The sequence below is a fragment of the Orbicella faveolata genome, unplaced genomic scaffold (assembly GCF_042242905.1).
Source record: "Orbicella faveolata isolate gen_17 unplaced genomic scaffold, um_ofav_v1 contig_34, whole genome shotgun sequence".
NCBI classification, from domain to species: domain Eukaryota; kingdom Metazoa; phylum Cnidaria; class Anthozoa; order Scleractinia; family Merulinidae; genus Orbicella; species Orbicella faveolata.
This window is the reverse complement of record NW_028301563.1, coordinates 32599815-32615955: the sequence shown is the minus strand read 5'-3', so window position 1 is coordinate 32615955 and position 16141 is coordinate 32599815. Positions and strand designations below refer to the sequence as shown.

Sequence of the window (16141 nt, the reverse complement as noted above, 5' to 3'; positions counted from 1 at the left end):
TAAAACAACTGGAATACAAGCGTAGTAATACGAAAACTGAAAATAAGAAAGATTTTAGTTATGGACAATATTTCGCTTTCTAGAATTGTTCCTTTGTGGAACCAGAGAATGAGACATATGTGGGAATTCCACGTATGAGCAATAAATTCCCGAGTGCAAGAAAGCTATAAAAGCAGGCAGTGGCAAGAACGGACAACTTTATTGCTTTGTTGCCTTGTCATTGCCAGTTTACAACAGCGACGGAAACGTTTTTCATGACAAACTTTTTCGCAGTCGGGTCAGATTTTTAAATTGGAACTCATAACCTTAACCCGACCTTTTTTCTGGAAATATCTATGAATCGAAAGAGCTCAACAGCATAGCTAAGGTCAACTAACACGTTCCAGCTTCTCTTCCCCCACCCCTCCCCCGCAAAACAATAATCCACAGTAATCCCAAGATTCTCTGCAGTCGCAGTCAATCCTCATTTCCGAGTCCGCGATATATTTCCCAGCGGCGAAATTTCTTTGGTTACTGCGGACGCCATCTTCATTGTTGTTGTATCTGCAGCTCCTCTGTCACTCATGGCGACGTTTTCGAGGTCCAAAGGAACTAGATCTGGTAAGTTCTTCTAAACATCTTCCGATCCAGTAAAAATGTCATTATTTTGCAGTCAAATTGATGTCATATTTTTGGTCCTGCTTAGCTTCCCCGCTTAGAAGCAGTGCCCCAGACAATTTGCGTCGTTCTGGAAGCTTTGGAAAATCGGGAAGAAATTTAGCGGCTTCGTTCGAATCCAAATCTGGGTATGTACGTGAAATACTTACACTTCTATTATTTCGAGATATAACTGCGGTTTTACCAACCCTCGATTCACTTAATCGGATCACCATTATGTGGGAAAGTGAAATACAAATGAAATTCCTTCGCCAATGAAATTTTTTCGCATTCCCCAGTTGCCACAACTAAGTTTAAATTCAGCTTTTCACTTAGCTGACACTCTTCTTTTATGTTGAATGAAGTTATTTGCTGACCGTGTGTTCCGAAGATCCGACCCAAAGTAATACTCTATTGTTAATAATGGTGTTACAATTTTGGCTTCGCATGCAATACTCTCTCCCTCGGTGAAGAACTATTTCTTTATCTATACCGGCCCAATTAGGAGGTTATTGTTAATAAAACTCAATCCAGCTGATCAATCAAGACAAGTGTACTTCAGCTACCCTGTTCGATTCGTGAAGTACCATCAAGAACGTTGTAAAATAACCCAGTCACTTTTTGTGGTTAAATTAAAAGTCCAAGCTCACCAAAGCTCTTCATTACAAATTAGAACTTTGGTGTTACATGTACGTTCTTGTGCATTAATTTAGACAATGTATGAATTCTAATTATCACCTTTAAAGGAGTTACACAACATTTAAAATATCTTCTTTACCATTCACCTAAATATTACTTGCACTTGCAGATCAAGAAAGTAAACAAGTTTATATGTCTAGACAAAGTTCCCAAAGATAAGTCAAAGCTAGAAACCATGCAGTTATATATTGAACAAATAGATTCCATGTTGTCATAGGTCTGTTCATTAATTATTCTAGATCACAGATGACATCAAAATTTGTTAAGAACAAAAAAGTGGCACATGAACCACTAGGCAAGTGTCTTACCACATTTTGATGTCCTCTGTGATCTTTTACTGATCAGGCGAATGGCAACATGGAATCTATCTGTTTTATATAAACATTTATGAAGAAACCAAAAAAATGTTATGACGTCCTCTGTATGTCTGTCCTCCAGCAGATCGTTAGTAAGAAGGAATCGAAATGTGAAAATAATTTGACTTATTATAGCAATGGTAGTTTGTCTGTACAAGTGTGTGCAGTTTTCAGCCCTAACTGCTTGGGTGCTCTCTTTTGTCAGGTGAAAGTAAGGATAGATCCTAATGTCTTGCTAGTCCACTTCTAGAGGTGGAAATCTAGAAGTGCTGCAAGGGTGTGTGAACTTGCTTTTGTTGTTGTTTTTACATATAGGAAGCATACAAGATCTTCTTCTTCCAATGCTACAGTTGGGAACATTGAAAATGAGTACATCAGAAATCTTCAGCAACAGATTTATTTCCTTGAATTGGAAGCTAACTATCTGTATCCTTTCATTGATCAACGTTTTTTCTGACCTGGCCGGCATATGCATGTGTAGGAATGTTCACCCAACGGTACTCCCATATGAAAAGGGTTCCACAGGGATGCTTGTTAATTATCTCACTTAGAGGTTTTAAAATCAAGGATTCTGGTCTTAAGGTGTTCATGATAAAATGCCACTATTTTTAGCTATCAAAGTATTCTTTTAGGGTGCCCTCCAAGAAATGATGATCAAAAACGCTCTAACTTATTCCTGTTTTTAGGCTCGATTCTGCCAGTCCCTACAGTTTGGTCTCTTAGCACAGGCTCCTGCCCTGAACAGCAGCTTGTAATTGGGCCTATTCCATTTTAAGTGGTATCTTTTAGGGGTCAAATATGGCTTTAGCCATGCCCAGATTGGCCTCTGTCATATCAGTGTATGAAACGTCAAAGAAACCAGATTATTACAATATACACTCTATACATTTGTGTACCATCACCACAAACTGTTTTTGTCTTTTTTCAACAAGTCCATGAAATTCTTTCCCTTAACTTGTAAATTATCATCAGACGTGAGCAGGCACGAAAAGCTTCAGGTGAGAGGATTAAAATAAATATAAAATTTTTCCTATTTTTTAAAGGGATGAACTTTAAATTTCTCCATATACTATCACTACTTGATTAAGCAGCCATGTTGTGAGAATATAGCAAATCAACAATTTCTTGATAATGCCTTCACATAGTATCAAGTTCTTTGAACTAACATTAAAAGAAAATTCAAATAAATTAACTGGCAAACCTCTCTACAAAATCATTTTCCCAAGGAGTTGAGCATTTGCTGTTAAACTTTAATTTTTTGGCATTAATCTTCAAGCAGCAATCCCTCCTCGAGTCACTGAGGAAGCAGACCGTATGATGCGGAAGCTGAGGGATCTTCAGGCTCAGGTGGATGAACGATCTTCTGATGTCGTCAGGAAAGAGTCGCAAATGAACATGTTGGAAGCTGAGAAAGATGCCGCAGTCAAAAGGCTTAGAGATGCTGAAGGTACATTTCTTAGCTAAGTTGAAGGCATAGCTTGATTTAACTAAAACTTTTGAACCTGAAGTAGTAAGACACTTCCCTATCGCCTCATTTGCCACTGTTTTGTTCTTACCTCATTTTGACGTCATCTGTGATCTATTACTGAACAGATGCATAGCAACCAGGAATCTATTTGTTAAGCTGACAATGCATATATTTTATTATCCTAGAGTCACATGCAGCCGAAAAGCGACAGTTGGTAAATGAGGTAGTGTCACTGAAAAAGATGTCTGACCTTCATGAGCGTGATTGTGCCAGACGAGACCTACAGGTTCATCAATACAAGAATGAAGCTGATAAAGGACTCACTGCTTTACAAGAAGCAGAGAGAAAAGTACAGAACTATAGAATAGAGGTGTGTTAGAAATCAGGTTAATTATCTATCACTTTTTTTAAGTTTTTACTTCATGCACATTAAATGAAACCCTAAAATTAATTCAGGCATTCATTCAGTTGGACTTTTTATTTTACACTGCCAATTTTGGACTAGTTTTATTGTGAATTGGGACAAATTCCATCAAAAGTTCAAGCACTGTATAACCAGAAATAATTATGGATTGCCAGCAAATAAACTAAGTATACATGTAGCTGAAGGTGAAGGCTGAGAAAAATTAATAAGCTCTAAAATAAACTGTAAAAATCCTTGACTTCAAGTTCTTTTTTTAACTGTTGAAAACCCCGGGGTGGGACGGGGTACTCCCATATATAAGTTCCATGGGTGTGTGCTGCCATGAAGGGTCTGGTTTTCAGGCAGTTAAGTTTGGGATAGTGTACAGAAATCAGACAGTTTTGTACTAGAATAGGGTATACACTTGTAATTTACCAGGAGAGTCGGTAGTCAAGAACAGAATTGGTACAACTGAATGGTAAATAGCTAGTCTGGGATAGGGTAGTGGTTTTTGGTTCCTAGTCTAGAATAAGGTTGCAAAATCAAGCTAATCATGGTCTAGTATAGGGTGAGGGACTCAGTGTCCCAGTGGCTCACCCCTACCCAAAGATTTACAGAGTACCCCCCTCCGGGGGGGGGGGGGGCTAACCGCAGTTCAATGTTTTAACTTCAGCTTGACCACAAGACCGAGGATTTAAACAATCTAAGAATCGAGTTGGAAGAGAAGAGAGCAGAATGCTTGAAGCTGAAGACACAACTACAAGAAATGGATGATAAGTACTTCGACTCGCAAGCTAAAACAAAAGAGGAATTAGGACGGGCACTCAGGGTGAGGACAGAATGGTTTGATTACATGACGTATTTCTGGGGTATTGCCACTCGATATTAACGCAAATATCGTGCCATTTTAAGTGACGAGGAAAGTTCTTTGAAATTGAAAAAAAAAAACCCTGAAAATAGTAGTTTTCACAGGAAGTAGAAGACTTAAGAGTTGAAAATAAACGAAAAGTTAACAATGATGGTTAAATTTGAGTACGATTGAAGCAGATATGATGTTATAACATAGGGCTAACTCTAACAGCTCCGCAGTCTTTTATCGTACATCCGGGGTCCCGGCCAATCGTTAAGCAACCTGACAATTTGCAAAAGAGTTGAATTTTTCTAAGGAAGGATCAATATTCCACTTGAGCGCTTCAAGCTGCAGAAACCAGATAAGCTCCGGTGGTGTACTGCCTTGCACTTCAGCGCGAGCAGTGCATATTGCTTATACCTTACATTATATATATTGCAAGGAATTATTTTCTTGTACATATAGGAAGAAATACGCCAGCTTAGGTTGCAGTTGAAAGAGAAGGAAATCAACGCCGAACAGGACAGAAGCTTGAGAAACAAGGTACGACAGAACTAAGGCAAAAAACTTTTTCTTGAGTGTTATCACCAGCCTTTTGAGCCAGCCGTCATGTTTCAGTGCAAGCTCTCTCAGACTAGGCAAAAAATTCTATTGAATATTTTCATGTTTGTGTGTGACTGCTCTCCGTTTTTAGATTCAAGATGACTGCACGGCGTTGATAAAAGAGAACGCCGCTATATCAGCCCAAGTTGTAGAACTAAGAAAACAGCTAGATATGGTAAGTTTAATACAGCTCTTAAAATTTTAGTAAGTTGTAATTTCCATGTTTGTTTTTAAATTACCAGGAAACTTATTTCCCCGCCATTTTCCCGCTGGTGGGGGGAGGGGGGGGGGGACGCTCTGCAGGGAAGCTGTTTGTGATTGGTTACGTTTGACTGGTTTCCACTAATCGCACGCAAAATCACAACTTTTCCCGCGCTTTTTCACCAGTAAAAGTTTTTGCTTCGAGTCATAGTACTACAACGTTCAGAATTTTTCCTTTTAACCGGAAATTGCACTTTAGTTTTTAGTGAAGACGATTTCCTTCAATTTCTACAAAATTTCGCAGACTGTTGGCGGTGTAATGTTTTGAAAAGACTTCTATAGGCTGCCGAAAATTTAACAAGAGCGATTTCTTTTCTATGTGTGAAATTCGAAGCCCCCCACGCAGACTTTCTTTTCGCTCGTTTCGAATTTCTCTGCAGACGTTGACGAAACACTTTCGTCGATGAGTCAAGTATTAAGAAATAAAGTCGCTATTTTTTCTTTTCTTTGCAGGACCGCGCACACAAAGACGAAAAGGATTTCCGTCGACACGCTAACATACAAGAGCTTGTGACTCTGAAGGAAAGCGAGAAACATTTACAACAAGAACTAGAGAGGACTAAAGAACTTCTAAGATTAGAACAACAAAATCACCGGGAAACGATAGCGAAGGTAATTGAACAATAAAGTGGAGTAATACACTTGGGGTACACGGCGTGAATTAATCACATTGTCTATCATTGTGTAAACGATAGACAACATTCAAGCCCAGTACAAAAACAAGGAAAAATCTCTTTGGTTTGGACTGTTCTCCGAAAAACCTTGAATGTTCAGGGTTATTTTTACGCTGTTGTTTTTCAAAAGAGTGTTTAAGGAATATTCTAAACTGAAGAGCAATTTTGTTGGTTATTAGACCTTTTTAGCGGCGTTTTCTTTAACGTTGCTGTTCAGACGTTTCCGAGTTACCTCGTGCCTCTGTTTCAAAACAACTACTCGTGCGAAACCTTTCATATGAAAATGAGTTTGATTTACTTGAAAATGAACCTCTACGAGGAATACATTTTCATATGAATATGAATAGTTCGCACGAATACTCGTTTTGACACAGACAAAGGCCAACTCGGAAATAGCCTAGGTTTTGCCTCCGTCGCTATGCAATGTGGTGAAAAGGAGTGTGTTGTGTAGACTGTGTTATATCGATGCTCTTTTGCTAGTGGCGTTGTGGGTTTCCTATGTTTTGTATCTTTGTTTCTCGCAGCTGTCAAGAGAAGAACAAGCGTCTTTAGAAGGTAAGAGCCTTAGTCCTGTTATCTTACTTCAGTTTTAGCCAGTTATATGCTAGTGATACAGTGAAACCTCTATTAAAGCCAAATACAATTTATTTTAGTGTCTGTGTCCGCTTAATAGAGGTGTCCGCTGAATAGGGATTCGTTATAACGGGAAACATAAGACGTTAATTTCGGGACCAGGTTAAGTGTCCGCTTAGTAGAGGGTGTCCGCTTAATTGGGGGTCCGCTCTATAGAGGTTTCCCCGTATAACCTTTAGTCACCCTCGGCAGTGTTCATAGCACAAAGGCTAGTGGAGCCGAGCAAACAACTGAAACAAATGGTTCAAATTGAACATAACGTTGTTAAGAATTCCAACTGGTCAGAGGCAAACCAGTTGGCTATTTACAAGCGTGGCAGAAGATTTGAACTCGGGACTACCTTGAAACAAATCCAGGTAGTGGTCAGACCGGGACTCGAACCCGGAACCGCTGACCACTCGGCCACGCTGCCTCCCCCTCTGCCAGTTTCACTCCAGTTGTGAGTTTGTCTTGCGAACCTGTAACCTTATCGGGCTGCATGCAACCAACTGTGCTGTAATATTTTTAAAGCCCTGAATTCAGCTTTAATCTAATAAAATGTACAGCATGTTACTACGATTATCAGTTGAGTAAGGCCCGAGGGAAGTTTGGTTACGAAGTTTTGGCCTCAGAATTATGGTGTTGTCACGGGCAACTTACCTCGTTTCCGTTGGTAACAATATCAACAGCCGTTGGTCGTCTGTCGCGTCGCCTACAATTTCGCGCGCTTTGCTGCCAATTGACGCCAAAGGCTGACAAGTTGCCAACGGATACGGAGCCAGTTGCTCGTGACAACAACGCAATTTTTACGTTAAAACTTGGTGACCAAACTTTCGCCCCGCCTTACTCAACTGATAATCGTAGTATTTCACTTCTTCGAACGATCGATTGAAAGAATCCTCAGTTTTCGGGTCGGGTAGGGTTCGGGTCTTTTTTGGTTTCGGTAATAAAGTGGATGTTATCTTTATCAGAATGTGAAGACATACAAAGCTTTTAGGGGATGTTAAAAATTACCTTCCAAGCCTCAAAATGATAGTTTGCTAAGGTAGAAAAAAACGAGCAGAATAATTATAAACCCCAACGGAATAGGGACGGTTAATAATGAGGAAGATCGAAACAGGTTACGAGAGCATATTGTCTGATAACTAACACAGAATTTTAAGGATCTTTATTTCAATTTGACTAGTTTATCATTTCCTCGCGTACTTGTTAGTTGTAAAAGACAGTGACGTTCTTTCCTGGCAGCTAACTTGAGGCGAACTCAACTTCGCAACGAGCTGAACGAAGTAGAGGGACATCAGGACTCAACCAACTCAGAGAATGTCGCTCTTAAAAGAGACAAGCTGCTTCTAACAGACGAGGTGGCCAGCTTGAATGCCAAGGTATTTGCTTTGACTCTCTGTACCCGCGGGTCTGTTACTTTAAACCGTGGCTAGTTTATCCTCACTTGTTTTTACCTGCGGGTCAGTTGTCCTCAGCTCCGGGTCAGTTACCCTTTACTAGTGGTCAGCTATCTTTACCTGTAGGTCAGTTACGGTATCTTTCCCCGCAGGTCGGTTATCTTCAGCCGCGAGACAGTTGTCTTCAGCTCCGGGTTATCCTTAACCACAGGCCTGTTACCTCAGCCCATGATCTATTGCCCTTACCCGCGGGTGTCCTACCTTCACCCTCGGGTCTGTGCCCTTTAACCGCGCAGGAAATGTTACGGGTCTGTTCTCTTCACCCGCGGGTTTGCCACCCTAATCCATAGGCCCCAGTCGTCCAAACTGTGAATAATGCAATCCACCGAATACATCACTCTCCGGTGGATAAGTATTGAGAAGACAAACCACGCCATGCACTGGATAGCGATTTATCCGGTGGATTGTCTTATCCGTCCCTTGAACGGCCGGGACCCATGTCTGTTGGTTTTACCTGCGGGGCTTTACCTTCAACCCTGGGTAGGTTCGTGGTCTGTTTCCTTTTCCTGCGGGTCTGTGACTTTTTAGTGATGCAGTCGAACCTCTATTAAGAGGCCACCTACATGTATTGAGCGGCCACCCCTTATTAAGCAGTCAGTTATCAAAGTCCCGAAATCTTTGTTAGTGAAAGACTGTAAAAAAAAAACCCTGTTAACCGGCCGCGGTCTTATTTTGGTAGTCCTGATGAGGGTTTTGCTATTGTCTTTACCCTGTTAAACGGCTACCCAAAATTTAATACACGTAGTTCGCCTATTTTGGAAAAGGCGATGATAGATAAGAGTCTGAAATAGAGAGGGACGCCTGGTAAAAACATTCAAACACACGTTTACCATCATTATCTTGACGTGAATTCATACTCACTAACCAGTTAGCTCGATGGCAAAAAATATTGAAAGTAAACCAATCTCTATTAAGCGGCCACCTCCCATTTCCCTGAGGGTAGCGGCTTAATAGGGGTTCGACTATAAATTAGAGACCTAATTGATCCAATAATTCTCTCACAGCTGGATGAACGAGACGAAGAAATCGACAGGTTAAAGTTGCGACTCGAGGATTCCGAGTCTCGCTGCTCACATTTGGAATCAAAAGTTCGAATGCAGAGAAGCTTGGAGTCCGTCAAATGGGAAGAGTTTGAGAAGCTAGCCACAACCATGAGAGAATTCTCCAGATCCATGAGCCCTTCCAAGAGTGGAAGCCTCGCTGATTACTAGGCGCCATCTTAACACCCTAATAAGATACAAACCGAACCATTTGAGATTTGACGCGAAGAACTTTTCCTTCTCTTGCCACCATGTCAAGTTACCTGTGTTTTGCTTCGAGTGTCGATGGTTTCTTCTAGTGTTTGTGGGCGTGTCGATGAGCCCCGCTGTGATTTACCCGAGTGATGGTGTTACGACAAATCCATCAATCCCTTATTATTAACAAACAGAGCTCAAGCTTCAAATTAAGACGAAAAAAATGAATTTTTCCAATGTCGAAAATCAAACGAGGCCATATGAAAGTACTACTCAGTAGCTTTCATTGAAATGGTTACATGTTGGATTTTTTTATTGATTTCACCCTTAGGTTTAAAGGACCCAGTTTTGGCCACGATTCATTGCGCGCTTTGCAGCATTGGAAAACAAAAGCCTCGTTATCATGTAAACCAAAACAATAACAGACGCGGGAAAAGCATACACCTTGTTCCAAAATAGTCGCATTTAAGTATTCTTTTGTCTACTTGCAAATTAGCCCTTGTTGCCTCGTTCTTAAACGCGAAATTCAAAAGAATATTTTCCCTTAGACGAGGCAACAAGGGCTCATTTTCAAGGAAACAAAGAATACTAAAATGGCGGCCATTTTGGAATAAGGTGTACTATGCTCATTACTGGGTCTTTACGCGTTAGAACCACCATGTTCAGTACAATAGACTTTCCCCGCATTCAACCTCAGTACGTACGAACAATAACACCAGAGCGAGGTTGGGGTGGACATTTTCATACATTTGCTGTATTGTACTCCACCCTGACCTCGACTCGGTGTCATTGTTTATTGGAATGCAGGAAAGGTCTATTGTAATACCGCGTGAAAGAATTGTTAACAAATTGCAAACTAAGGTTTTATCTAGAGATGCAAAACTTTCTTTTACCGACCTGATTTGGCTCCTGTTGTGACACTTTATGGCGCCTTCATAGATCAGAATTGTAGCAGCTCTCGTAAGCTTGTAATTCTCCTCATTGTTAGCAGCTGTTATTGTTTTAGGGCTAGGGGCATTGTTTCTGTTGTTTGTTTTATTGTTCTCTCAAAGGGTAGCAAGCCATTCATGTGAGACCTTACGAGGGCTGCTTACGAGGGTCTAATTGGTAAGCACATCTCGGGTCCACTAGATATGGTTCCATATCGAAAGAGATAACATAAGAGTAATCAAAACTGTATTTTAAAAGAAATATGTAATTATTGATAATTTATATCTCCCTTCTGTCTCTGTAGATATTTTCTACATGTTAGAGTTTCTTTAAGCCTAACCAAATGACTAAATCACTCAAAAGAAACTCTCTGTGTGTAAAAAGCTGTCGGCATTTCCTCGCCAAGTGAACAACCTCGTTCGCAGGCCTTAGCCATTCCTGAATTCAAACCTTGCGAGTTGAGGGGTTGACGAAGTATCTGACTAAGAAAGAGTGTTTGCAAAAACTGTACGGATCTTATGTATAATTATTAATAAAAAGATTTAAGTTATTGCTCAGGAACAGTTTCTCTCTGTTGTAGGATTAATCGTGCAGTGTAACTACGGTAAACCGTGATCACTAAAACAAAACTGACTAATCAGATCACAGGACACGACAAATGAATTCCAACTTAATTGTCTTAACCAATCACGAGCGGTCGAAACACAAAGGTTCCAACCTGCAACACGAGCATCCTCGTCCCAGTCTCGTTCCCAGTGTTTTTTCCCTTGAAATTTAGAAGAGTCCTGGGAATGAGTTTGTCCCGCCCCTTAAATTAACATGGGAGCTCCCTCTAATCTCAGTCGCTAAAATATTCCGTCTTGTCAAGGAGTGCCATTTTAATTTACACTGCAAAACTTACAATGATGCGTAATGAATCAAATTAAACAAGAGAGACTGTTTTCTACATTTCCAAACACGGCGAAGGAGAGTTGAAAAAGAGAGTTGAAATTAAAACGTACTTTTTACGAACTTCAAGGGGTTTAGAAATGCGGAGTGAAACACATTTTCTCTGATACACTTCGGTTGAAATTAATACTAGGGAGAAAGCGGAGAAATAAGATCGTAAAAATATATGCTAATTAAGTCAGATATCGAAAGAGCGACGCGGTTGTGATTTTCTTTTCAATTCTTAAACTTGCTGGTTTATCAATGAGTTTGAGAGTGACAAGTAAGAAATGGTCGTATAAGCAGTTTGTCACAGTCATTTTTCTCAGCCAGCAATGAATATTATTCCAGGCAGGCGCGCATGAGTTAATCAATTGACAACATTTTAAAAAGTCAAATTTAACGGAAATTCTTTGGTGCCAGAATCCTACAGAAACACTGCAACAGAAGTTAAACACTGCTAAATCAATGATTGAGATCATAACGTGCCGGAAATCAATCGTAGATCACTTCAAGGAAATTTGCAGTGTTTAAACTATATACAAGAAGGAGGGTGGTAAAGGGGGGGGGGGGTGGGGGTATAGATTACGTTTCACCGAAAATAAAGCAGCCCTTTCGCAATTCACGAAAAATACAACATTGGCATTTCACGCTTCACGGAAAATAAAAGAGAACGTTTTGGAACATCACTGTTCACGGCGGCTATGGAAATCACGATTCACGAGGAAAAAATCAGCCATTTCACATTTCACGAGAAAAAAAAAGGGCCGATCACGAGTCACGAAAATACCCTTTACCACCCTCAAGAAGTGGCATATATATTACAAAACAAAATTAAATCAGAAAGTACGAGACCTTTGGCCGGGATAATGTTGGGATATATTGTCATGTTCGTTATATGTGTCATTTACAAATTTTTTCTGAATCTTTTGAATCGCAGATAAGCAATTTCGTCGTAAAAGTCACTCTAGTTCCTCCCTTGCCTCCATGATTTCATCTTCCTTGGAAATATGGGATGCACCTTGCTGCTTGATTCTTGAAGTGCAAACATCGGTGTTGACGTTGGTTCGAGATTTTGAATTCTTCGCACGAATCGCTTCCATCTGGTTGATTTCGTTAGAGCGTCTATAAATTCCAATCCTCCGAAAAATGTTCTTAATTCTTTTTCGAAATTCTCTCTTACGAATGGAATAGATGATCGGGTTGCACAGTGAACTGACAAAGAAGATGCAGGCTGTGACAAGAATCACCTCGGCTGGGACTTTCGGGCTTTTGACGAACTGACGACAGAGACCAGTGAACCAACCGGGCAGATAGCACAACAGAAAGGCCGCGATGATAATGCTGACATCGACAGCGGCTTTTCGCTCTTGTATCTTTCTTGACATCTCTTGTTGCTGAGACTGCTGCTGACATCGCTGCTGGCTTTCGGAACCGGCAATGCTCCCCACTTGGACTGGCGCTATTGGATTTCCCCGAAGAGTTTGCGCCACCTTAAAAACCCTCCAGTTTAGGAACACGATCACCAGAAAGTGCACCACAAAGGAAAACAGCGCGTGACACCATAGTTTTAGCGTTGGAACCGCCCTGTACCGACCATCCTTGTTCGCAGAAGAACGCATCTGGGTTGTAAATGTAATTTCAAAAACCAAGGAATAGACGGATGGAAAAGGGAATCGGGAATATCCAGATGAGAGCCATGAGCACCACACTGGACTTGGTAATCGTACCATCGTACGTCAAAGGCGATTTGACTATGGCCTAGTATCGCTCATAAGACACGGCTATCAGATGAAGAACTGTGTTCAAGTAAAAGTACCTCACAAAGAACGGATTGAGGAAACACATTGTTTGGCCGTATAACCATCTCTCTTGTGCTATGCTTGCGATTCGGAATGTGTTTACCAGAATTAAACAGAGAAAATCTGACATTGCGAGGCTTGCGAGCAGAATATACCGCATAACGTGAAATCTTCTTTCCAAGAAGATCGTCAATATTATCAGCAAATTTCCAGGAAGGCCAATCACCTTGAAACATGCGTGAAATACTGCGATGACTTGGGAAAAAAACATGATTGATTTAAAACAGCTTTGACAGCAGTTTTGTTAAATGAGGACTGATCACAGCATCTATATAAACTTGAATAAAAACAGTTATCTCAGATGAGGGGAAAGCTTTTTAATACTGTTCTTTGGGATTGGAATTGGAAAAAGTTTCAAAAGAATCATTTAGTTTTTCCTTTTTTGTTTTAATTATTTATTCCACACATCGGAAATTGGCCTTCATATCTGCAGGGCCTGATGGCACGTTTACGAATAACTTCCTAAGCTTTCTCCTTTTATTAATTTACATGATAAAGTTTTGGACAACAGCTCTGAAAATCTGTTCTTAGTGTTACTTTTCATTGAGTAATTCCTGTGAGTTTTACACAAATGTTATGTGAAAAAGAAACAAGTCGAACTAATTATGACAGGATGTTGAACGTTTTTGTGACTTCAAATCAAGGCAGACGACAACTGGTACTTGTAAAATGGAAAGAACTTTGAAAGAAATCAGACTCTTTCTTCTCTACATGTGAAACTAATTTTCATATTTGCAGATGGCAAAAACATGCAGTCGGAGTTTGGTTGAAGGGTAATTTGGAATTGAGTGAATGGCCTTATTTTTTTGCCGTATATTGTAAAATGGCTAGTTTTTTGTGAATCGTAAGTTTGTTGTTGGTGTGAACGGTAATCCTCCCCCCGCCCTCCCCCCCCCCCCCCCCAAAAAAAAGAAAACGATAAACGTTTAATTCATCATGAACCAGAACTTTGATTAGGCCTTTTATCATTATTTTTGACACCCAAAATCGCGACAGATTAACCTACTGCACGATTCCCCCACATTGATGATCTTTAATTTAATAGAACGTGGCGAAGAAATTGAACGAGGCTTGCTTAGATGTAACGTTTTGAAATCGTATCGTGTCAAAAGTAACCCTTAAAACTTTAACTTGAAACTTGAAACTTTATTGCACACTCCCAAAAATAGGTTTTTCAGTGAATAATACATTATAAATACAACAAAATTACAATGAATTAAAAAGTGTGAATTGTAATTTGATATAGCGAAACCGCTGGCTACAGCGAAATTGCGTTAGGAGTGCTTTGAGGGAACTACAAAGGACTGGGAAAAGTGTGTTGATTGTAATGGGGACTTAACTGAGTTTCAGCGGAGTACTGTTCCCGGCTGAAGAATATCGTTTGTTATGACGAAGACTCTGTTATAAAGGGGTTCTTATTCAAGGGTTCCACTGTACTCCAATTACATGTAACATCTGCATGTCTGTTGGATAAGATTCACGGAGATTATGTCCTAATTTGCATTAAAATTAGTTGGAGAAGTGTTGTTTATTTTAAGACGGAATCATCTAAATTGAGGAAAGGAGAAAACAGCTTTTTTTGCTAAAATTATTTCGATTTTAGTTCTGACTTATTCATGAGGGATTCGGTGTACTTTTGGCTTCAAAAATCAGAGTGTAGGGAATGGGGGAAGGGGGTGTCCCAGAACACGTTAATTTAACGGAAAATGAAGACTCTTGTGTCAAGCTATTCATAGCGGGATCACGTTTTTAGCAACTCGAAAACTTGCGTGGAGAAAACAAAATCAAGGGACATGCTATTTTAGATGAAAATCTGCTACACTTTCGTCATTCTGAAAATTTTACCTAGGACACAGGTGAGTGCTTTTTTGTTTTGTTTGCTATTTTTTTTTTTTTTTGTTCTAGTGAACATGTACAGAACGTGGTACTCAAGTTTAAGACAGACCAGTCTTTACACTAGATGGCAATGTCGTCACAAAAGGGAATGCTGGAGGTTGTAAAAAGTGTTTTAAAAATGCTTTTATTTTAAGAGATTCTTGTGGTATTTAGAAATAAATAATGTATGCAAGTATTTCAGCAACATTTGTATTTAGTAGCTTTAACTTTCTTTCTTGTGAAATCGCGAGAAACGACTAGCAGAAATCTCTTTGTGAATCCCAATTTCGTTAGTGATCATCGAACTGAGCTTTTTCAAAAAACAGAAAAACGTTTAGAAGGAATCCAACCGACAAGGCTCAAGAAACAAGCGGACATAAACTTTGAACCGAGATTATTTACATTGTATTGCAATTGCAAACTTCAATGCGATTGTTTTGAACATCTTCTAAAAAAAAAAAAAACATTTCTAACAACACCAAACGTCGAAAACAAATTTTGAAGCTAATATGAAACACTTGAAAGTACTGGTGAAATGAAACTGATGACGAAATTTTACCTGTGTTTGCCCAATTTCTCGAGTTTCCATGGGAAACTGTTTCCGATTTTCAGGCGGGTATTTACATTTTTAGCTTTCAGAAAATATAAAAAGGACTGTAAAAATACTTATTATTCTGGGACAAGGCTTTTGTCTGTTAAAAGTTAAAATTGCTCGATTTTCCGCGACTCTAATATTATTTTCAACCGTAAAAACTCTTTATCCTTGGCCATCGTAGCTTTAGAAGAAACAAAACACAGACCGCGGTGATAAACATGGAACCAAAACGCATGTTAAACAAAGTTCATTTCCTTGACGTTTCGTATGTACAACATCCATCTTCAGAAGTGACCGTTAACTAGACTACAATCGAAATTTAAACGCGAAGAGAAAGAAAAAGACTGGTATCTAATAATATGTAACAAGACTAATAGCAGGAGCCATAATCGGGGACGGAGACCGTAAGTCTTGGGATCCGCGCGCACCTATGATATGGGACAATTTTTCTATTTTTAGAACAAATTGCGCCATCCTGACGTCATATATCCGCGCGGATCCACGCACATGTCGGGGGCTCTCGCGTGGATGTTGTCACGTTGCGTGATCAAATGGTGAGAGTTGAGAGACCTTGAGAGATTCTCTTGCGTATTTTTCACAGCGATGGCAGGGAATAAGGCAGGGAATACGAACCAGGGCGCTTATATGTAGTTTTATGCTCTGAGCTAACGGAAAAGGTGGGTTTTCCAGGGTCG

The 16141-nt window shown here is 39.9% G+C and overlaps 1 protein-coding gene and 1 pseudogene across 1 annotated transcript; one reads left to right on the top strand and one right to left on the bottom strand.

Moving 5' to 3' along the window:
* Positions 1-487: 487 nt before the first annotated feature.
* Positions 488-10748, top strand: LOC110048403 (uncharacterized). Its single transcript, XM_089271376.1, has 13 exons — positions 488-600; positions 686-785; positions 2007-2117; positions 2664-2689; positions 2971-3138; positions 3345-3529; positions 4236-4391; positions 4878-4955; positions 5107-5190; positions 5730-5888; positions 6475-6505; positions 7808-7944; positions 9027-10748. The coding sequence occupies exons 1-13, from the start codon at positions 564-566 to the stop codon at positions 9231-9233; spliced, it is 1479 nt and encodes a 492-aa protein (XP_089127502.1). The 5' UTR covers positions 488-563; the 3' UTR covers positions 9234-10748.
* Positions 10749-11691: 943 nt separating this feature from the next.
* Positions 11692-13187, bottom strand: LOC149105817 (trace amine-associated receptor 9-like; annotated as a pseudogene).
* Between the last annotated feature and the right edge of the window lie 2954 nt (positions 13188-16141).